General features: G+C 43.0%; 1 protein-coding gene across 1 annotated transcript in view; it reads right to left on the bottom strand.

The window, feature by feature from the left end:
- creb3l1 (cAMP responsive element binding protein 3-like 1) overlaps positions 1 to 21,322 on the bottom strand; it is a 40,811-nt gene extending 19,489 nt beyond the window's left edge. Inside the window, exons 1-3 of the mRNA XM_061246069.1 lie at positions 20,977 to 21,322; positions 5,796 to 6,000; positions 1,394 to 1,542 (exon numbers count right to left, since the gene is read on the bottom strand). Coding sequence (XP_061102053.1) covers positions 1,394 to 1,542; positions 5,796 to 6,000; positions 20,977 to 21,078 — 456 coding nt within the window. The 5' untranslated portion in view covers positions 21,079 to 21,322. The remainder of the gene's footprint in view (positions 1 to 1,393; positions 1,543 to 5,795; positions 6,001 to 20,976) is intronic.
- Positions 21,323 to 23,910: the final 2,588 nt, after the last annotated feature.

The raw sequence follows: 23,910 nt of genomic DNA on the forward strand, positions 1-23,910 counted from the left end.
ATAAGCCAGTTGTGAAATTACTGCCCAAGCCTGCTGTGGTGGGTCCCCTGACCATTTCGCACCTCAGCAAGATTGATTATGGCTACTGTAGCTTTGTTCCCAGATACCTACAGTGCAGTGAAATTGAACTTTCACACCTGTACTCAAAGCCAGTTGGGGTGCTGCTTATTTACAACATCAACAAGAAACTAATGGCAGTTTAAAATGAACAAAGGAATACACAGACCACAGACTTGATCGCTTCAGCTGGGAAGTGGAATTCATCCTGCATGTATTGAGTCACAAAACGACCACAGTTCAACTGAATAAAAATGCTCCGGTCCTCCAGGACTGCAGTGTCTGCAAGGTTTTGTTCCATTTCAGATCTCTTAATACCAAAATTCAAAGACAGCTCCTCCAGATTGAGTTATTTTAACCACCCAACTTTCCTCTCGGGGCAACAGGGAGGGCCTGTTAGGGCAGGAGAATCTCCCAGAGGAGTCAGTTCCTGGGTTTGTAACTCCATCCATTTACCTGAACATCCTGATTGTATGTGCTCTCTTGCACCTCAATTCACTTTTGTGAACTGAGAAAAACAACTTTTTGGCACGAATATGGGCACCTTCAGAGTTAAAAGGTACAGACATCCAATCTATACTCTAGTCTAATCTTATAGACAATGTATTGGCAAAGTTCCTGTTTGTGCTGTTTTTCCACTGTAAATAAGTGGTTCAAAAGAATGTTGGGCTTTCAAGCTTTATGAGATATTGATTATTTGAATTCCTTACTGTATTATGAGTTAAAGGCCTGCTCCTTTCATATTTTGTGCGCATTCTCTGTCTTTCAGATCTTTCAATCACTCCAATGTGGCTGAAGAATTGATCCAATGAGTGCAAGTTATTATAGGGCTGAAGAGAACAAAATGGCACATCAAGGCTGACACTGGCTAATTAGGGACAGGCAAAGCAGTCAGCAAAAAAATTACATGGTTTCAGCTGGCATGCTGACCAAAAGCAGTTTGTTCCACCTTCAAGCACAGGCTGAAGACGCTTCTTTTCATGCTGCACATCTCCCCACCCATCCCTACCTCCCTGTAGTCTCTAAACGACTATGTCAGCTGTTGTTTTTTGTTCTACTTTCATTTGGCAAAAGTGTAAGTGTAAAGTGTTCATTGTTGTTCCTACATGAGTGTATACTTTATTATTCTTTGCACTGTGTTTCCTAAAAACAGTTTAATAGATACAATCCTTTGTCATCAGATTAATCTACAAGGCCCAAGTCCTTAATTTTGTGGTCATTCCTAGCACTTGAAACTGAACTTGTCCCTGGTTATGGGTATGCACTTTGTTGTACTGGATAAGAGCGGATGCCAGATGCCTATACTGCAATGTAATGTAAAGTTTCAGATTTTTACCAGATTTTCTGGTGAACGCCGGCGTGGTGGAGGGGCCAGGTTGAGAGGCTGGGGGGCAGGGGAGGGTGCTGACTCCACCAGCAGGTTGGGTTCCTGCTTCACCAAGATGGCGGTCAGGTCTTGGCTGAAAGACCACATCCCTTCTGACTCTGGAAAGAAGAACACAAATAAATGAAAACGTTAACTCCATTTTTGTACCATTCTCATTGCAGAAAGTTGTGTTTGGGGCAGCCTGTAGCCTAGTGGCTAAGGTACATGACTGGGATCTGAAAGGTTGGTGGTTCAAGCACCGCTGATAACCATGATGAGATCTGCACAGCTGTTGGGCCCTTGAGCAAGGCCCACATTCCTCCAGGGGGGATAGTCCCCTGCTTCATCTAATCAACTATGAATTGCTTTGACTGAAAGCATCAACTAAATAGCTCATTATATTATTATTATTATCCAATAAATACAAGTGATGGTCGTGGCTGCTGGACACTTAGGCGGACAGCCATTGCTCACTGAAGGAAGGGCCCACCCTGCCCGCATTCATGAGAACCGGTTTCACATCTCCGTTTCCCAGGAGCCTCTGCTCTGCCAGGAGCCTCCCGTCGCCCAAACGGTATGAGCGGAAAGCGAGAGCGCGCGACTTCCCAGTGAGCGCAATCACGTTTGGGGAGGCGTCTCCGGGGCGGCAGCGGCCCCCAGGCTCGCCCGGCGAGCCCCCCCGAGAGGTTTACAGCAGCCGCGGCGCGTTTTAATGAAGCTTGCGTGGCTCGGGAAGACGGGCGGCGGCGCAATTAGGCGGCAGGTGTTGCGCGCGCCGCGGGAACGGGACGCTTTTACGAGGCCGACACAAAGAGGCTCGCCGTGGAGCCACTGTAAACCTGAGCGCAGGAGAGAGCCTGACTCCTCAAATGAGCTCCTTCCCCTGCTAATGAGCCAAAGTGTGTGTGTGTGTGTGTGTGTGTGTGTGTGTGTGTGTGTGTGTGAGTGTGAGTGTGTGTGTGTGTGTGTGAGTGTGTGTGTGTGTGTGTGTGTGTGAGTGTGAGTGTGTGTGTGAGTGTGAGTGTGTGTGTGTGTGTGTGTGTGAGTGTGCGCGTGTTTGTGTGTGTATGTACGATTGTGTGTGTGTGTGTGTTTGTGAATGTGTGTCTGGGAGTGTGTGTTTGTCTGTGTGTGTGTATTTGGCGGGAGGAGGGGCGTCTACTTGCTTTTTATGTTATTTAGACAAAAAACAAGTAAAAGCCTGCAACTGGGGGTCCTTGTTAGCGACTTGCCTTTTCATCAGTTTGTGCTGGTGTGATTGGATCGATAAAATGTTACAGGGACTTGTAAAAAAGTGGAGGGCTGGCTTTAACCTTAATGAAAGCCAGGTTTTAATGCAAGCAGGGATCCTGGAGGCATAGAAGAGTACTTCTGACGAGAAACTGATTACTAGCCCAGTGTAAATCCCTTGCCTACTGGGCTTTTATGTCTACAGACTGCAGCCCATAGCAAACCGGTTTTAGCCTGTTCAGTCTGCAGGTATAACTATCAGAATTATTACTGCCACTGCGACTACTAGTCTAGCCAAAACTGTAGTGAATTATTTCTGTCAAATGAATGGAAGCTTCGTAAGATAAAATTTAACTGAATTAATGTATTATTTGTTTTTGTTTCAGGCAGTTTTTTTCTTTTGGTGCATAGTATAAAATATATTTTACAATACATCATTTATATATTTGGCATGATAAAAAGCAGCAAAGCAACAATGAAGCCAAATCTAGTCATTGTTCCCATGGGAACAGGCTTACAGCTCAATAAACAGGCCTTGGAGAATGGAGATCAGCTTCAAGACAGATGAGAGGACTGAACTAGCTTGTAACTGTCACTGTGAAGGACATTATAACTGTAGCAAAGTGTCACGGCAAAAGCTGTCATACACTGTCACTTCTGCTTGTAAAAACACAACAGGACAGAGACCGAGACATAATTGGAAACTCTTTCCCCTCTCTGTTAACAGTTAAATAAATCTCAGAATTAATTAAAACTAACAGTCTCCAACAGGGAGGAAACACTAAAGATCTCTCTTCAAAGAACATTCTAGCATTTCCAATGAAGCAGGGCTCATAATGGTAATAACTGGCTGCTTTTACATTTGTGTCAGAAATCTGACCTATACTACAGTGTAGCCATGAATGGACTGTACTCAGTCATGAGTCTACATGGTCCACAGGGAAGACTGCCCCCTACTGGCTGATCTGAACCCCTTCCAGCAGCAGCACAATTCTCTTAAGTCCTAAACAACTAGAGCTCTGTTTGACTTCATTTGTGAAATACAAGTAAGGTACAGGGTGATATTGTTTCAGGAGAGAAAAAATAATTTCTGTGTGCACACCTCAAAAACTACAAGTTAACTTCAAATGAAGGGACACATATGTGCATGCCAGCTCTTGTTGGTGAATGTGCCCTATGAAATAGAAAACAAAGACAAGTTAAATATGGTTCAGCTTGCCTGAGCCACTTCTTGACAGGGCATTGCAGAGCTATTCTAATTGAATTTCCAGGGTATAACCAAACCTGCTCTCCTGGGTTGATCAAGTAATGCAGAAACCATCTGCTCAGTAATGGACGTTATCTTGTCTATTCATTTGCGGGGTTATTTTTTCAGGTGATAATATATATTAAACTTATGGGGCTAATGTCAGAATTAGCACATAAGGTTATATCTGTCCACAGTAGCATGTGTTTACCTCTTTACACTATTATTTACGGTACAAACATGGCCAGTCTGGGCCTTGGTACTGTATTTGCAGGATTGGCCTAGGACTTATTGGTATTCCCTGTCTCTCCAGAGCCCCTTCATGGGTTGAAGGCTGAGGGCGGAGGGTGCTCATTATCTGGTCTGTGAATGGGAAGTTTGTAGTTTGATCTCTGCATGTTAAAGTGACAAAATTTAAGAGAGAGACAGTGGGAGAGAAACCGACACCCCTTTGAGGGACCATTTATTCTGACAGTCTAGGGATATTTATGGCACAGCCATTAAAAGAGAGGATTCTGGGAATTCACAGTGACAATGCCAAGCTCCTGCTATGTCCTGAATGGTAATGTCCTTTAGGTCAGGTCTGTCCTTTCCAAAGTAGACACGCCTAATGTGTGTGTACACATACCCAGATGGTCACACGCACACAAATTCCATGCTCACATATATACACACATGCACCCACACACACACACACACACACACACACACACACACACACAGACACTCACACATGCACACACATACAGACACTCACACATACACACACACATACACACATACAAACACAGACACTCACAGATACACACACATACACACACACACACACACACACACATACAGACACTCACACATACACAATATCAAACATCAAGTTAATACAAAGCCATCCTGTGGTAATGTGGAGAGTAAATTCACATGAATATAGCCTGAAGCCATTGTTTAGTGCAATCAGAGGGAGCCAGTATATGTTTAATGTTTTCCAAGGCCCTTTCTGTAAAATAATACATTTAATATGGTTTTGGAGAACTAGATTATGCACTCTATCTGCCCTATAATCTCTAGTCAAATCCAGTATGACATAATCATCAGAAAGTGCCAAGATCATTTTCCACTGCTCCTTGCGAGAGCGTATCTGTGCATGTTTGCCTATGTGTGTGCGTGCAGACAAGTGTGTGCATGTGTGTGTGTGTGTACTGGCTGCATGCCCAGAATTCCCAGACTTGCTTCCTTTGGGGGTGGGGCGGAGCTTCATTTGGTGCATGTTCCCGAGGATTAGGTCCTCAGATGCGCAGTCTGTATCTTAGAGCTCTACTGTAGGACTATGTGGGATCCCCCTGTTCATTAGTGCGTGTGTATGTGTGTGTGGATATAACCTCATCTGAGCAGAATGTGTAGAACTGAAGACAGAATAAAGCCGGGTTCAAGCCCATTCCAAAAGGTGAATATCTGTGTTTATTGGCCAAGCGCCAAACTTGATGGGGGAAGCACCAGCTTTCTCCATTGCAGGCCCATCTCTCTGAAACTCTCTGCCCCAAAATATCACACTCCCCAATTTCAAAAAAGTGATCAAAACTCACTTGCTCAAAATAGCAATCAACATATTACCCATATTGTCAGTTACTTAGTTCTATTGTCCTCTCGTTGTCCTCATTTTTGCTCTCCCCATGCTTGCATGATTTTCTTGCTACGCACTATTGTTTTCTATGCTTTATTCTGTCTTATATTTCAGTTTTGATTTCAGACCTTCTTTTTGTTGTAAAGCGTCTTTAGCACTTGAAACAGTGACACTTGAAACAGTGCTAAATAAAATGTATAATTATTATTGAAGAAATAATAATGAGACCTTATAAAAATGAAAACGAGGCACACAGAAAGGGGCGAGGATAAACTGACCAGCCTCCTCGTCCATCTTGATAGGCACGGAGGGGCTCTGCGGGGCGGAGTCCTCGCTCAGAGAGTAGCTGTGCTCGGCCTGGATGTCGGGGTTGGCCGGCTCCAGCTCCATGTCCATCAGCGGGTTCCTCTCCGCCAGGAGGTGCTCGTCGAAGAAGCTGCTGAAGAGCTCGTTGGAGAAGTCCTCCATGTGCTCTGAGAAGTGCTGCAGGAGAAGAAGAAGAGGAAGAAGAAGAAGCTGAGCACATGTGTAAACACGCCTCAGAACGCAGTTCAGCACATGCACCGCACAGAGGTCCCGGGGTCAGCTCCACGACCTGGGCAAAATAAATCAGTCTTACTGGAGAAATGGACCAGAAACAATGCGCATTTTATGTTGCCAGACATGCAGGAGCTATCCCGCTATGTGAAGATCAGCTGTTTTATAGGATCCTACAGTTTCAAGACTGCTATCCTCTTCTGTCATCATATTACAGTTATTTAGCTGACACTTTTATCCAAAACAACATACATACAGTTGATAATGGCGAACAGGGACCAATCCCCCTTGTGGGGCTAACTGTAGCTACACTGTAGCTTAAACCACCAACCTTCCAGGTTCAGCCTTTAAGCTTCTTAGCCACATGGCTATATGCTGGCCCACCCTGTCAGAAGTCAATTCACTATTAGTTTGGATGGCAGAAAATAAAATAAAGCGGAATAGCATCCTGCCATCCATGTAGGGTGTGCCAATTTCGGTATTTCAAAGAGTGATTTGGTTAGACAACCAAGTGGCCTACCACATACCCAGTGCCCATGCAACTGTATGATTTAATGTTGACATATGACAGAAGTAAAAGATGGTAGAGCAATCTCAGAAACCTCCTGACCACAACTGTGCACCCTGAAAATCTGTACTGACCACTATTGCGTTTGATGCTGAAGGTGACCTCATCACTTTAACTTTGAGAGGAATGAAATTCTAATTGCTTGGTGAGGAAATTAAGTCCACCGGTGTGAGCAGAATTTTTACAGTACAATATGAATCAGCACACAGCCAGAAACTGTGAATTAACCTTGCTGGGATTTTTATTTTATTTTAGTTTGCGAGAAAGACCACAAGGCTAAGTTATTTTAGAGTGTAGTTACCCTATAAACACAAACATACAGTTGCAGTAAAAGCCTTAAAATCCATATCTCTTCTCCATTTGTGGAATGAAAGCTATTTAATGTCTGGAAATCAGCAATCAAGCAGCTGCTGATGATGCAGACATGAAATTAATGAAGCGCACCATGGGAATAATTAAATAGCCTGTTGGCACATACTGTTTGACAGAAAGGCCAACAGCATAGCTGGGTAAGGGCTTTGCTGTTTCAAATAACACCATTAATAAAGGCAACCGACACAGCCTACTCCTGAAAACAGGGCAATTGCATTAGCCTCCAGAACTGCTTGATAAATGCATTTAATTTCAGCCCGTTATGTCAGCCAAACACGTTGATGAAAACAGGTGATCTGAAGATGTAGCCAACCTCACTGGTAACAGTGGAGCAAACCTTTGTTGGCCTAATTCAATACATACTGCCTCTTTTCATCAGACTTGGTTCACAGTCAAGTGGTTCCTTTCACTGAACATAAAAATAAACCAGTCTTTGTTAGGAATACTGCAACTGCTAAGGAGAGAAACAGCATGGAAAGCACAAAGAATTCAAAAAGGTGCAGAGTAGATTAGAACAGGGATGAAAAATGGTTTAAAAACTTGCTCCGGAAAATCACGAAAAGCATTTCATCCCAATATCTTCAGCATATTCTAATTATTATCAAATTTATAAATGTGCCATAAAAAATGCACTCATCAAGTACTATTTGAAAACTTGGATTAAATTGTGTAAATTCAGTAGTAAATAATTGGCATCTTTTCTGTCAGTCTTGTTATGAAACGTGTTGGCGGAAATGAACGGAAGAATCATTACTGCTGTGTGTCAATATGAGCAGCTTTCCCTGGTGAGCGGTGTGTTTGCTGACGAGGGGCAGGGCAGCGCTGTGAAGGAACCTGGCTGTGTGTACATCCTGTTGAGGCTGGCAGTCGTGCGTGGGAGCGACGCAGCTGTGTATGTGCGAAAGGGGCGTCCACCACGTCTGACGTCTACTGCCTGCCCCCGATGCACACCGCTGACACTTGAGTACATACGTGAGTACAGAACATGTTGACGCATACAGAGTCCTAACTTCCCTGCTGTAAAATCCAGCAATGACAGCTTGGCCATCATAAAAACTAAGCTGGCCCAGCTAGTCATAAGCTGTTCTAGCTGGGTATGAGCTGGTCAACCAGCTAGTGTTGGTAGCTTGTCTGAGCTGGTAGTTGGTCAACCAGCTACCCACTATTTCAAAACACAGCTTGAGCTGGTCAAACCATGTTAAGCTGGGACCGGGTCTGAACTAGTCAACCAGCTAAAGCATTTAGAGCTGGTCTGAAATGGTCAACCAGTCAACCAGCTGTTTCAAAACTTAGCTTCAGCAGGGTATATACAGTATGTGACTACAGAACATTTTCACACTTAGGACTGCTGATACAGATTCCTAAATTGGGTTCACCTGGAAGTTCCCAGGGTAATCTTCCACTTTTTCTGTGAAAGTGTCAAGCACATGTGTTACAGTTTAATATTTAACTGAGGCCGAGAATACATTTGTGGGCGGTGCATTCAATCCTACTAAGATGCTTTCCACTCTTTATAATTCACTTTATTCTATTTGACTTTTGTAATGATAGAGCTATGCAGGTTTGCAGAGGCAATAGTCATGTTATACTACCTAATAATAGGAGAGCAAGGCTTAGGGCATGCCCAAAATTGTTGGAACTATCATCTTTGAAATGAATGACTCACAGATTTGGACCAACTATTGTATTTTGGCATGTGAATAAATATAATTTTGATTGGTTCATAAAAGTCAGTGATTAACACCATGTGGTAAATCTTCACAATATGGGGTTCCTAAGGTCTCACTCTCCTCTCTCCTCTGCTGTAAAAAACAGCTCAAACTAGGTTTGGAAACAGCTGGTCGCTTGCTGACCAGTTCAGACCAGCCCCCAGCTCGACATGGTTTAGCTGGTTGACCAGTTCAGACCAGCTCCCAGCTCGACATGGTTTAGCTGGTTGACCAGTTCAGACCAGCTCCCAGCTTGACAAGGTTTGACCAGCTCAAGTTATGTTTTGAAACAGGCAAATTACCAGCACTAGCTGGTTAACCAGCTCATACCCCGCTCGATCAGCTTTTGCCAAGCTTGACCAGCTCAATTTTTAAGCTGGTCTGCGGGATTTTACAGCAAAAACAAAACAAAACAGTTGTTTAGTGGAAATCTTATGATATTATTATAGTAATTAAGATATAAAAAAATGAAGAAAAACAGAAAAGCTGAAAACCAGCATATTGAATGAAGTGACAGTAAAATAAAAAAAGACGGATCACCATGGCGAGATGCGTAACTTGATGAATAGTCCCACCCTCTTTCATCTGCAACCCAAGGTTCCTGTTGCTTTACGGATGTGCTTGTAAGAGAGGAAAATCCAAACAGTTCTGAGCGATTCTTTTACCTTGAGGAACATGACTTCCATTATAGCTGCTAAAGTGAACAAACATTACTCAACTGTTTATATTTAATCTGTCAGTTGTTTGGTTTCAGGATATAACTGTGACTGGCTGGGGCATTCATATTTCTTTCAGACATCCTCATCTTTTCAGCAACAATAGTAGCTACTGTTGGTTTTCACTAATATATTTAACATACTACAGTACTATGTGAACAAATGTACGAGGTCTGACACTTTGTGAATATCTCTCCTACAATGGGTTCATACCTGAAACAAAGTCAAAATTTCATCAAAAGGACTATCCCACTGTTTTTGCTTGACTGCACTTTATAAAGCAGTACCAGATTTATACCTCGATAACTCAGCTGACCTATGGGATGATGCACTGCTGCGGATGACTAAACACCGTTGCCACGGAAACGTCGTCACAATTTTAATTAAAAGCATTATCCACTAGAGGACATCTACCAGTCACCCCTCAGCCTGTCATCACCCTGACACTTTCAGCGATATGGTCATTCTTCTTGCGTTTCTATTTCCAGTTTCTATTTGGCCTTCTCTCTGTATTTTAATTCTTCCTTTCACACAGTAAAATAACAGCTATAGAATTCTGGCCAGAATTTAAAATAAGTCTATGCTGAATAGCTCCTGACCACAGAGGACCACAGGTCCCCCCACAACCCCCCTCTTCAGCCCCCCCAAGAGTGCAACTCATGCAGCTCCAGATGCTGACACACTGGGCTCCAGCACTGAAATAGACTTCAGAATTACTTTAAAAGGGACCCATTTTCTCAATCATAATATTTCTGTGAATATTAAGGCTGTAAAAATAGCTTTTCATTTCAAATGGTGTGGCATGCAGATCTTCCACAGGATGATTTGGTACCGGCCGCTTCAGTAATGTAAACAGGAAAACGCTTAAAAAAGAAAAATCACTGTTTTGGGGTGTTGCCACACAAAAGAAAATAGCTCAATGCTGCAGATGATAATGAGACAAAAATAGATGGCCTGAAAGCTTTGATGTTGTTTTTTCCATATTTTGAATGAGCCCCACCAAAAAGTTTTGTTTTTTTTCTTCTTTTGATGAAATGGAATAAAATAAAAACCTTACTTCTGAAACAGGTGCAAATTATGAATGACATTCCACATTTTCCGATCAGAATTAAATTCACAAAAGCATGAAAGCGTACAGCCGTTCCCCTGTAATTTCGAGCTAGTCTATTTTAGTCTAGCTATTTTCTTCAGCAAAGTACCTGTGTAGAGTCTTAGCAGAGTGTGTTCCCCCTAATAACACATAATGCACAGAAACAGCTTAAGTGGTGCTAAGGACACACAGATATACAAAGCACCGTAGTCTGCAAAGGCGAAATGAAGTAGAAGTGCTTTATCATTTTGGGAAAATGTAGTGCTTTGCTATGCTGGAATTGCCTAGTGCATGAAGTAGTTATTAACCCATATTAGGCAGAACTCCTCTCTGTCCTTCAAGCCAGCAATTACTCTGGTCCCTGCATGTCCAGTGGGTCCAGATGGGGCAGATGGTGTGGGGTAGAGTCTCACTGGGCAGGGCAGGAAGTGTTCTGGAGGGGAGGGGAATGGCTATCCTCTTCCTAGACACCCTGTTATTAAAATATCTCTGAGGAGAAGCAGTGCCTCACATAGCTGAAAAACAGGGCTGGCTAAACTTTTCGGTGGCTTAGATACTCTTCCTCCAACCCGACTTTTTCATTCCAACTTGCTAAAAAAACTTTTTTATGATTCCTGGCACTTATTAATAATACAAATGGCAGTACAAACACAGTACATTGTGACAAAATGTTTTTTTTTAACCCACTGGGAATAGCCTTTAAGGTGCCAGTGCAGCCACCCAGCATCTCCACATAGGGTAGCTGGTGGGCCCTGATCAGTCAGATAAAATGAAGTGAAATAGAATATTATGTGACATGCCAAGACTCTGCATGTACAATCCTGAAGTCCCATTGGGAATCCCGGAGCCAATCAGAGAAGAAAGAAAAAAGAACAAAGTACAAAGTGAAGACCAATGGCTTGGACATTTGCTGTGGGCCATTTCCCTTTCCACACCAGGAAATAAATTCAAACAAGCACACAATAGCGCCAGTTGGGCATTGTCTTCATCAAGACATTTGGTTTCTGGAAAAAACAGAAGACTCTATGAACCACATTTGGGTGGTGCTGGGGATCTGGACCCAACAAAGGAAACTGCAATGTTATGCAGTATAACATAAAACAAATGCCTTTCAAACCAAACGCCAAAGTCTAATACTTTGGATGGAGACAATCACTTAATTACACATGTCTTTGCTTAACAGTGAAAAATGAAAGAATGAGGTTCAACTAAAAAAAAGATTACACCCGTTCCAGAGTTGAAAGTTCATTCTTCTTGCAAAGACACATTGAGAAAATGGTTATCATTAAAAATGCCTGTCCATTTCGGTTCTGGTACTGATAAGTTTTCAGGAAAAAAGTTGCAGATGTTTGAAACTTAACCTCAGGGAAAACATTCAGAGCTGGAGAGATCCAACCTGTGCCACACAGATGGTCCTCCCAGCTGACTTATCAAAGTCTGTTTTGGTGTACAACACTTTCCCTGGTCTTTTTATTTAAACAAATCTCCAACATTGATGAGGAGAGTTTTACACTGAAAAGAAAGGTACTATATGAACGCAGTCCATCATCAATATTAACCTTCTTCTAAACGCTGCTAGCCCTTTATTGCTCAGATGTTCCGTCAGAGTGGGATTTCTGTCCGTATCGTCTTAATGGTCTGGAACACACTGCTCAGATGGTGTCTCAGCAGCCAGTGTGCACAGCTCTGAACATATTTGCCAGTAAAAAAAAAAAAGAGGTAGTAATGATAATAAGGTCTTCTTTCAAACATTTACTGTTTGTTTCCAATTCACCATCTGGGTACAGTCAGCGAACGGACTTGCTGCCAATCTGCGAGTCTGAGAGAGAAAATCTTAAATGAATATCCCCTATTCCTTTCCTCTGTTATTTAATTTTCCTCAACAATAATGCCACTCAGACATAATACTGTGGTTCAAAATAGCAATATGCCGCGCACACATGTTAAGAATCGAGCAGTTCCTTTCTTTTTCAAATGAAGACAAATAAACGGAAACAATATTTAAGCTGTTCATGCTGCCAGTGAAAGTCTATGATGAAAACTTGGCTGTGTGTGATTGACAGTCTCCTCGTGCCCGTGCGCCTCCAGTCATTTGTTTGGCCAATGCGTGCGAGGCTGACTCCACCTCAGCCAATTAGAGCAGAGCATGCAGATTAGCCAGCCCCTGGGCAGGCACATCTAAGCAAACTGGAGTGCAAGGTTAGGGTGGAGGAAGCCGGCACTCCACTCGACGCTATCTGGAAGAAACTACGCTGGAAAAAGAAATGCGTTGCTATCGATGTGGGGTAATCCCTGCCAAAAATGCGAGGGCTAGCCCAGTAATGTTTGAAAATCTGCAATTTTTCCTGCTGGAATGGCTGTTATTTAACTTAAATTGGTTTTTATTCCTCTGTAGAGATTTATTACACATACCGAGAAAGAGGGGGAGGGAAAAGGATGGGGGGGGAGGGGAGGGGTAATAAAATAGGACACAGTCTGACTTTTCTTTCTCCGGATGAAAAAAACAAAGATGTGCACGGGGAATACCCTTTCCAAAATAAAGTTTATTAAGCGTTTCTGACTGTGTTTACACTGATATTTGAAAAAAATAAAATAATGCCAAAAATGTAAACTGGTAATTAATCATTTTTTGCTGACTTGAGTTCAGAATGAAACTGCCCAAATACTGTATTAACTTGCTGTGATTGTGTAGGGAGAAAAGATCCTTTTGTTTCTCTCTCAATTACGGCTTTGATTCATTGGACGTCTGACAGCCCCGAGGGGACTGAGATATGGAGGTCAGGCCCCGTCGCTTGCATTCCTGGGGCCCTGTCACTCAGCCTCTGGAATGCTGCCTGAGTCACCCCCTGTATCAACACGCCCTAGCTTTAGCATCAAGTCCAGTCAAATCAGCAGGTGAAAGCTAGTTACGGTTTCTTGGGGTGCACTGCAGGAAGGGGAATCAAAAGGAACATTTAGCCTATGACTGCGGTGTAACTGGGCCGGAACTTGACAATGGGTCAACCAAAAAAAAACCCTGAATTTATGACAGGAATAAATCTCAAAGAATAGTGTTGGGTTTTTTTAAACAGTTCTGGTCTACCCACAGCACATCTTCCTTCCAGCAGTGGTATTGTCTCCTCCATCATGTGGACACCCTTGCTGACTGCTTGCGGTTGGGGAGGCTGTAATTTGACTCCCTGATGCCTGCACTTCACTTGTAATTTCTACCTCTCGCAATGCACTGCAAGCAGCGCTCCCATTATAAAGTACAGAGCCCTGTGTCCCTGTGTTTCCTCATAGTGACGTTTACTCGCTGTGCAGTTTGGCAGAGGAGAAATAACAGCTATGGACCGGATTGACAGCTCAATTTCCACAAGAGGGGCTTTAATAGGCTGTAATGTGTAGCCAGAGGTAGATTTGGAGAGGATCATTATAATGCAAGGAAACTGTTGTTCTTTTTCAAAAGTTTAAAAAAAGAGTTTGCATGAGCAATGTCTGGTCTGGTGGTGAAGCCACAAAAAAAATAAGACACTGACTCAGACTTAAGCTTTTAATCACGACCCATAATTGCCTGGGGCGGCGTGGCTTTTTTCGGTCGGGCGACCTGCAAATTCCTCGGCCGTCATGGCGACCAGGGGCTGCAGCAGACCAAGACGCTCAGTGTCCATCCCATGGCCTTCTAACTGTAAAGTAGCAGAGTAGCAGTCTATAATTTAGCCTCTGCACATCCCCCTGGCTCCCCTCTGTGAATGTGGTGAGGGACTGCGAGCACAAGGCATGCTGGACGTTTCAGTGCAGAACCAAAAAAAACGCACAGTGGCTTGAGCCGGCAGGCCCACACAGAGCTCATTGTTCTCACAGTTCGGGTCCAGACACCTGATATATGCCATGTCCTTAATTTACCTCCAGCAGCTTCCATTTTCCAGAATTCCCTCTTTAGCGGAACCAAGCCTCTCCTGGTGCTCTCTTAGGAACGGTACTCTCTATGCGAGGAACGAAAACGGCCGAGCAAAATTAGCATTAATTTCGCCACGGTGCGAGCGGCTCATCGCGTCGAGCGCTGAAGAAAGCGCTTCAACTGCTGCGGAATGTCGGCCGTAGGTTTGAATTTTACCACACTCTCCGCCGACACACATGTCCCTTTTCATCTTCTGAAAGCTCCAGGACCACACAGATAAATTGTGCACCTGGAATTCTGAGGGAACATATGACCTTGTTCCAGCGAAGTTGACAGCAATTTGTGACTTTGACCTGGAGCTGGCGAGAAGCCCAGCCGGAATCGCCCGTGGTCTGCACTCTGCTTTTTTTGAAACGGGAACACCACCAGTGTGGTTGTGAACGAAGCCAGCCGTAATTTGGAATTCCAGTTTAAGAGGGCAGCTCGGTACAGCTACACATGGGGAGTTACAAAAGGCTGTGAGCTCAAATATGACAAATTTAGATTTGTTGTTCAACCAGGAAACACAAACCCTGCAGGGAGTAGAACTTTGAAATCTGTGCTACGAGATTGATCAAGACATTGGTTCAGTCCTAGCCCTTCTGTCCGCAGATGTAGCAAATCTTCTGCTCTGCACCTTGCACCCTGCTCTTGTCCCCAACTTGCCTTTCCCCCAGCCCAGCTCTCTCCCGGCAATATGTTCCAAATTAGCTCGGCTTCTTCTGTTCGCTGTTTGATATGTGGACCGAATGCCTCTGCCAGAGACTCTCCAACATGCTGAACTTATTTGGAAAGACTGAGACTAAACTCGGCCAGCACATTAAAAGCAGTCCCGGTCGATATCAGTCACCGGGCCCGTGACAGACCAGGAGTCACCGGGGTGAAGTGCGGGGTCTCTGCGGTCTGCGAAACGCAGGACATCTGGACGAACCGATGATAAAACCTCATCGCTGCGAGAGGTCACTGCAGCCATCGCAGATACAGATACAGAGTGAGCGGTTTCTGAAGCTAATAAGTGAGTCTTCGGCAAAAAAAAGATTTACCTCTGAAAGCGCCATTGGGATAATGCCTGCATTCCTAGTACAGTTCTTTCACGACAAAAAAAAGCACAATCTAGAACATGTATCTGCGACTAATCTTGCACCTCTGGCTTACTTAAAGGTTGAGAATTCCAGAGAAGGCACTTCTTTGAACAGAATAATTTGCATTTAAGGTGCTCCTAAAGGCACTTCATACTGAGGATTCCTTCAACACAAAGGGAATTCTTGCAAAAGAAATCTGTCAGGTGAACAACATTGCATGATGGTTTGGAACAGGCCAGTATTACTCAGAATAACGTATAAACCTATTAACTTGTACGCCATTTCATGAACTGAAATTATGTTACAGGTATTACAATTTCTTTTCTGTGCGTGGATTAGTCCACAAACAGGAATCTGGACTTTCATATACTTTCTTTCTTGACTTCAGCACATAAACCTCTCTTCAAACCTCACACTTTTGTGAAGAGCAGTGATATGGACCAGAATACAATACATAATTAAATGAAACATTTTAAGTCTGTAGTTCATCAGCATGACAAGAAACAGTCCAACAAAAAATGACAAGCTTATAAGAAGACGCAAAAGCTCAAACATTTATTTTTTCATTTCACTGACACAGTCAGCCAGAGCTAATTCAGTGCTTTCAAAGCACTATTTAGCCATTCATATTGACCGGGTTTACTCACGTTCTCATGACTGACAGGATGGGACAGTCATACCTGTTCACCAACATGAATTAATGATAATTAGTACAGGGTTGAGACATGAACACACCCTAAAGACTTAAGGTTTAACCTTTTCATAAATATCTCAAAAGCATGCCTTAATCTTCCATGGGAGAACCCGTGCAACTTGTTCTAGTACATTTCAAAGTTACAATTCCAGAATACATATTCAAAATGCATGTACAGTAAATGGCCACACAGGTACTGGTCCAAAGCCTTTCAACTGATTCATGGAGATTCTCCTCTGGCCATTGTTGACACTGTCACTACATTGACTAGTAGGGGCCTCCGGTTACTTTGAATGATTCCAGAACTGGTTTTAAGAAGTGGTACCAAGCCCAACTGATGAAACACAAGACCGTGATAAAAGCCAGCTGACAGCTCTCTCTGCCAGCAGATATTAAGAAAAGCTTGCAGACTGGCCAGAGCCGTAAATCTGCCTAGAAACATCAAAGTGCACCAGGACATCTTTGAAACGCCGTGCACCGTGAAGTTATTCCTCCCGACTTCTGCACAATATAAAAACGGATCCTCTGAAGGGGGAGGCATGACACGGAGTGGTGCCCCAGTTGGCTGAGCTGCAGACTTGACTAATGTTGCAGCGAAAGAGAAGAAAAAAAATGGAGCAGAAGAAAGGAGAAGTGGTCTGGAGGCGAACAGACTTCTCAGCACGTGCCTTCGGAGGAACCTCTCTCTCCCTCTCGGTTTTCACTGGGGCCGCAGCATCGCGAAAATTACATAATATTTTCTTACCCCTCTCCGCTGGCTACGGCCCACTGACAGCAGTAGCCAGGGGTAATGATTCCCTGACAGCGTCTGGTGGGGAGGAATGTTCGGTCCTCCCCCTCCTGGCCCAGATGGGCCTGCTCCTCCCCCACTAAATTGCGAGGTCTCGGCAGAGTACCACGGGCATGCTTGGGCCAGACACCGAGCCAGGTTTGGCCCGGCGCAGGCCAGACCCTATCACCTGCTCTTTCCATATCCAGGTGCATCTGATGTGGTGCGGCCCTGCCCTGACACCTGCCCCCCTCGGAATATGCCCCAGAGACATTCGCACTGGAGCGGGGCGAACCTGTGACGTCACTGCCTTCCTTCTGAACTATCGCAAAGCCCTGCATCGCCGTGCCTGTCGAGGGAATATTGTTTAGGCCAAACAGGTCGAAACGGTGTCTGTCTGGTTCAATTTAATGAATAAATTAATAGCAGTGTGCGGGTATTATTTTCTTACTTTGCGTTCTTCTTTTTTACCTGGCACCAGCGCTAAATACTTTGCATATGCATGTCTATAATACTAGTTAATGTAAAATTATCACTGTGAACACATTTTATTATATTATATATATTATATTACTTCTCATGCAAAACACAGCTTGGACTGTTTTAAAAAGCAAGTGGCAAAACTTTGAGTTGCTGAGTTTACCAGTCAATTACATTTCTTAATATTGCATTTACTGTCATATGCCAGATTAGTTTTGATTCATTTTTCATCAGATTTGGCTTGATGTATGCCAACAATTTAACATTCATGGACATACTCAGGCACTCGAGCAGTCTTCTTAGTGTGTTTTTTCCCCTTCCAAGTATAGTATTACTTTACTTTCCTCCCAGTTAAAATTATCCAGCAGCCATTTTTCTAGACCTCTACCCTGTACGTGACTTTCACTGATACTCTTGCTATATTCTGGGCTACAAATTTTGATTTAAGTTAGTGGCACAGCTGATAGTGTGAAAGGCAGTCTTTTGAAGCTTGTGGACCTAATCCAGTCCTGCAGCGTAATAGCCACTTTTCCCATGTGATGAACCGTCTAAAATTCAGCTGATAACGACTTCTCCAGGAGAGACAGAGGGAGACACAGATGGTTTTATTTGCAGATTCTTTTTTTAACGCAGAGCCCTTCTGTTATGTGAAGGAGATTTCTAGCTTGCTAATGCCCAATGATAGTAGCAGTTGACAACGATGAAGCACAGTAGCATTTATTTTTTAAGGCACTGTGGATCCCTGGGTGGGTGTTTGCAGAAACTTTGACAAATAAATCAACATGACTGTTGATCCTTTTTCTTCGGAGAAAAAGAGCAGAACACTGACAAATAAGTCCTCTCTTCATGGCAGAAACTTCTCATCTGCTTGTATCCACACTAAGGACGAGAACCTTCAAGCAGGAAGTCATAGGTTTAGCTTCCTTTTGCCCCAATTTGCCTAGAAGGTGTTCCTGAAATTATGAACAAATATAGTGACTTTTGAATGAGCACATCAAATAAACACATTCTGTTCTGTAATTAGACCTATGAGCCTTTCTTTCCACAGCAAGCCTCCATACACTCCTTCCATAATTAAATGAGTTTATCTTTGTAGCATAAAATTGCCTTCTGGCAAATACTGTCAATCCTGCCCAGCTCGATGGTGTTAGATATCAATATGACCTTATTAAATGCCACATATTTTATTTATTAAAAAAAGATAAGATCACTCAATTAAAACAACCTCTCGGTTATCTTACATCTTGACCAGGTATGGCAGAGTAATATTAGATACTGCTACTGCTAAGTCAATACACCTAGCATACACAGCATTAGTAGCTTTATGTAGCCAGACTATCGGAAACTAAACAACAGATCACCTTTCTGTTACTGATTTTTCATGGCATACATGATTATATTTATGTTTCACATACATCAACATCTGTTTTTACTGCTTTGTGAGTCTTATATCAATAGAATTACAATTTGCATTCTCTATATTGACACAACGTAAGGAAATGAGGTAAGGAAATTAGCTAGCAGAACTAAAAGGAACTTCCCGAATGACGGATGTGTTTTAATTCTACCAGAAACAAATGGGAAGCTAGTTTTCTTGGTTTCTGTATCAATTCATTGTCCTGCTATACCATTTAGAGGGAGGTCACAGTAGCTACATACATATATTTGGGCCTGGGCTTGACTAATACAACTCAAAATGAAAGGACTGGTTTCATTAATCAATCACTTGACTGCCTGTGCCTTGTTACATTCAAAATCGGACACTGTGTGTCTCTTTAAACATAGACTGCTAGATATCCTACTGCTATCCTGATCTCCCACCATGAGAAACCGGTTACCTTGTTGCAGCAGTTTAACTAGCACACACAGCCATAGGGCATTCGCACACACCCCACAGGGTGGGTGTGCAAGTGGCTTCCAGGCTGTTAAAACGAAAAGAGCCACAGTAAAAACTTCAAGGACCCAAAAACATCTAAAAAAACATCCCCCAGCACCCCCCCCCCCCCCCCCCCAGTGACCTGGTTCTGGCAGGGAAAGGGATACCCTGCCACTGAAAGGCCCCCTCCCAATTTTCTCTCTGTCAGTAGTGAGCAGGATCTACCTGTGGCTTGAGGATCCGCCGGCCCCCATTAAAAGCACAAAGGGGCCTTTTCACGGAGGAAGCCTTCCTGCACAGGGGCCTGTGTCAGGAGCCACTGGAGGCAGATGCCGTTAGCCACACAAAGCTCATTCACCCTCACGCAGCAGTGAGACGGGCAGCCAGCCCCCAGAGAGCGCTGCTCTAACATACAGACCTCTCTCTCTTGCGTCCCATCGCGCGGGGCATAGGCGCGACAATCGAGCCATTGAGCCCCAGCCCAACACCGGCCCTCCATTGACGGGAATGCTGAAAGACAGCTGGGTGTGTAGGCCTCCGTATGCCAGCAGGACCCTTATCGGACCCCTCCATGTCAAGTGCTGCCCACAAGGGGCTGGAACCAACACCGCACTCTCAGTGTGGCCGCAGCAGTGATGGACACCAGCTGTGAAATGGCCAGTGAATCACCTATTGAACTCGGAATGCTGGAGTCATTGCTGCCCAATGTGTTCACAATGTGGAACACTCTGATGCACCAATGTCAAGGAAGGACTTGTGTCTAGACTCTAGAAGAGAGGACCACTTCATACATTATAGCTGCAATCTTCACAATTCCTCCAGAGTGGTCAACAGAAACACTGTGAGGGATGACTTGTGGATTGTGTGAGAGATTATTCAGCAGATAACAAAAATGCTCATGCCATTACTCTGCATTAGTATCGCACTTACAGTTACAGATAATTCATCAATTTCAGTACTTCTCTGTCTACATGTTTAAAGACATTGAATTCTCAAAGTACAACACTATAATGAACATACAGTAGCCTACTAATATGCTGTGTCACTCTTCAACTGTATGACATTATGCTGTAGCACTCAGGATTTTTACATTTATTTTAACACTGTCTTTATTACATTTTATCTACCCAGTTCAAAAATAATGATTCGGCATTCATTTCAGCCGCTGGAGTCATGAACCAAGATAACGGGAGCACGGACGAGTAGGCTAGGTGTGCGAACGATCGAACTGCCAACTACTTGTGAACTACGCCCACTGTGAGACCAGCTGGAGAGAGCAAAACCTGACGCCAGCGACAAAACCAACAACACTGCTGGCTCATAGCTTTCATTCATTAAATAATTCTCAAATGTAAGTCATCAACAGCAAACTAACTATTTTAGAGCGATATATACGTATTTATGGATAGTTCCTAGCGACAACGCGAGCGTGTTAAAATGTGCAAAAAATGATTTTGCCATATTGGAGTGGCTTGCTTTACATTACCAATATGGCAAATATGTTACACACGTGAGGAGGTTTACCAATAAGTGTATGCCAATATAACAACGTCAAACCAAAAGTTTGAACTCATTGATTATCATTAGACTGCAGACAGTATTCAATGCTTTAAACTATATACGAGAGTATGCAGAATCACAACGTACCACATTGGTGAGAAAATCTGTTTCATTCAAATCCTCAAGGTCCAACAGGTTGGAATTGGGGAAAAGTTTCTCCGAGTTGAAGTTGTCCAGAATTGCGTCCATGGCAAAGGTGTTTTAAATAGAATCTATCTGGTAAAAATTAAGTATTGTAGCGTACTATGAGTTTATAAAATATCGTGATTCTGCAATGGAAATGTGAATTTTATATTGTATGATATCCGGTGACGTTCCCTCAAAGAATAAAATGTAATTTCAACCGGCTCAGCTTAAATGTCGCTTTCGGTTTTTTTAACAGAATATTATTTAGATAATTTTCTGTAAGTGATAGAACGGAGTCCTCTCTGGGTTCTATCAGATCTGTCACATCCAGCTGCGGAAAGTCTCTAAGGAACAAAACCTTTGATTAATATTCATGTAAGTACCTCCCTAATCTCTCTTTTCAGGGCAAAATCCCCTCCCACCGTTCTTCATTTAAAGGGACAGCGCATCTCTCTCTCTCTCTCTCTCTCTCTCTCTCTCTCTCTCTCTCTCTCTCTCTCTCTCTCTCTCTCTCTCTCTGTTTCAATTTGCTTTAATAGCTTGGCAAACACACTGCCAGCATTCACGCGGAATACAGTATCATCCTTATGATTAAATGTTCAGAATTATACGGCACAATATTTGGTGAGCCAGTGACCCAGTGGACGCTCACACCTCTAGGATTCAGGTCTAGGGACATAGACTCCTTGAATTCTTGATTCTTGCATTTTTGGAAGGGATTTTAAGTAAGGGACGTAATAGACAATCTTAGAATTGCCGTTTGGTAATGTATGTTTAAAAATGTGTTATAATGTGTACATCAATCCACATAAAAGAGTTGTTTTTCTGATTGACAAATGATGTGTCTAGTGTATCACACTGGGTTCTCTGTCTTTGATGCACTGTGCGAATTGGATGAGCAGCTGACTCCATCTGCGGCCCAGAGATGCTAGTTATATTAATTTATGACTGCGGAGATGGAGTCATGCAGTTGCAGCAAACATGCTTAATTAAAACACTCATCACTCTATCTCTGTGTAGATCTATGGCACAGCTGCATGCTCAAACCCAGAGAGGGTCAGTTATTTCTTAAATCCAAATGAGGATTTTCCGAAACCTCGCTGTTCTCCTTCACATACTTCTATCTAGGCTGAATAAATGTTGGAGGCTTTGGAAGGCCTTAGCTAAGGGATATTTTAATTTGAAATAGATGGTGATTTGAAGTAAATGTAAGATCACCTCTTTCTGATTACTTGATGCTAGACAAACATTTTTTTACCTTGAGCTAGGACTTTTGAATTAGAATTTCTTGGTATTGGGTTTGTCTTTGTACCTTATCTGGAGTGTTCAGTTGTTTGTTGTATGACCTTGATATGACCGGGTTTTGTACCTCGCTTTGGATAAAAGCTACTGCTAAATTAAATGTAATGTCTAAGAAATGTTGTGCTTTCATAATGAATACATGACCAGTTAAATCCACACATTTTTTTGTTGTTGTTGTTGAGGGGTCAAACCTGCTCTTTCTGTGTGACTTGAGAAGAGGACATCTGATCCTGGGAACTGTTCCAATCCTTAGGCTCTGTCTCCCTGTTGGGTCATCAAGGCCTCAACTAGTGTTACCATGTAAAGGGGCTTGGTTTTCTATCCCTGAGGTACAGTTTAGGTGTTTTCACTGTGTAATAATTGTGTATACTGGAGAAAAAATTCTTATGGGGCTTCCTTTTATGGCTTTTCCCCTATCGCCTATTTTGGGACTATAATCCAAGTACTGTTTATTGGGCAAGGTGTTGTCACTCAAAAGGTGAATAATAAAGTAATGCTGAGGTAGCAACTTTAGAACTGAATACATTTCATTATGAAAAATCGGAATTGGAATATACAAAGAACACAGTGTATGAACAGTGCACACAGGAAATACACTATTACATATATTTTGGTTACAAGTATTTCAATGTCTAAAGCTAGTTCTATGGTAATAGTATCTAGTGGTTAACTTCTTTGTTAGAACTGATTATTGTTGCTTGCAGGAAAAGGATTATACCTTACTTCCCAGTAACCAACATTTATTATACAGCACTGTGCAAAGGTTTTAGGCAGGTGTGGAAAAAATGCTGTAAAGTAAGAATGCTTTCAAAAATAGAAATGTTAATAGTTTATTTTTGATCAATTAACTAAATGCAAAGTGAGTGAACAGAAGAAAAATCTAAATCAAATCAATATTTGGTGTGACCACCCTTTGCCTTCAAACCAGCATCAATTCTTCTTGGTACACTTGCACAAAGTCAGGGATTTTGCAGGGCGACCTGTAGCATAGTGGTTAAGGTACATGACTGGGACCAGCAAAGTCGGTGGTTCGATCCCCGGTGTAGCCACAATAAGATCTGCACAGTCGTTGGGCCCTTGAGCAAGGCCCCTAACCCTGCATTGCTCCTGCTTAGTCTAATCAACTGTACTCTGGATAAGGCGTCTGCCAAATGCCATTAATGTAATGTAATGTAACCAATTATACCAAATCAGAGCTAATGATCATCAATTTAATATGTAGATTGAAACACAATCATTAACTGAAAGAGAAACAGCTGTGTAGGAGGTTTAAAACTGGGTGAGGAACCGCCAAACTCTGCTTCCAAGGTGTGGTTGCTGAAGACAGTTTAATGTCAGAAGTCATACACCATGGCAAGTCTGAGCACAGCAACAAGACACGAGACTGCATCAGCAAGGTCTCTCCCAGGCAGAAATTTCAAGGCAGACAGGGGTTTCCAGATGTACTATCCAAGCTCTGTTGATGAAGCACAAAGAAACAGGCAACGTTGAGGACCGTAGATGCAGTGGTGGGCCAAGGAAACTTAGAGCAACAGATGAAAGACATATCGTGCTTACTTCCCGTCGCGATCGGAAGATGTCCAGCAGTGCTCA

The sequence above is a fragment of the Conger conger genome, chromosome 6 (genome assembly GCF_963514075.1).
Source record: "Conger conger chromosome 6, fConCon1.1, whole genome shotgun sequence".
NCBI classification, from domain to species: Eukaryota; Metazoa; Chordata; class Actinopteri; order Anguilliformes; family Congridae; genus Conger; species Conger conger.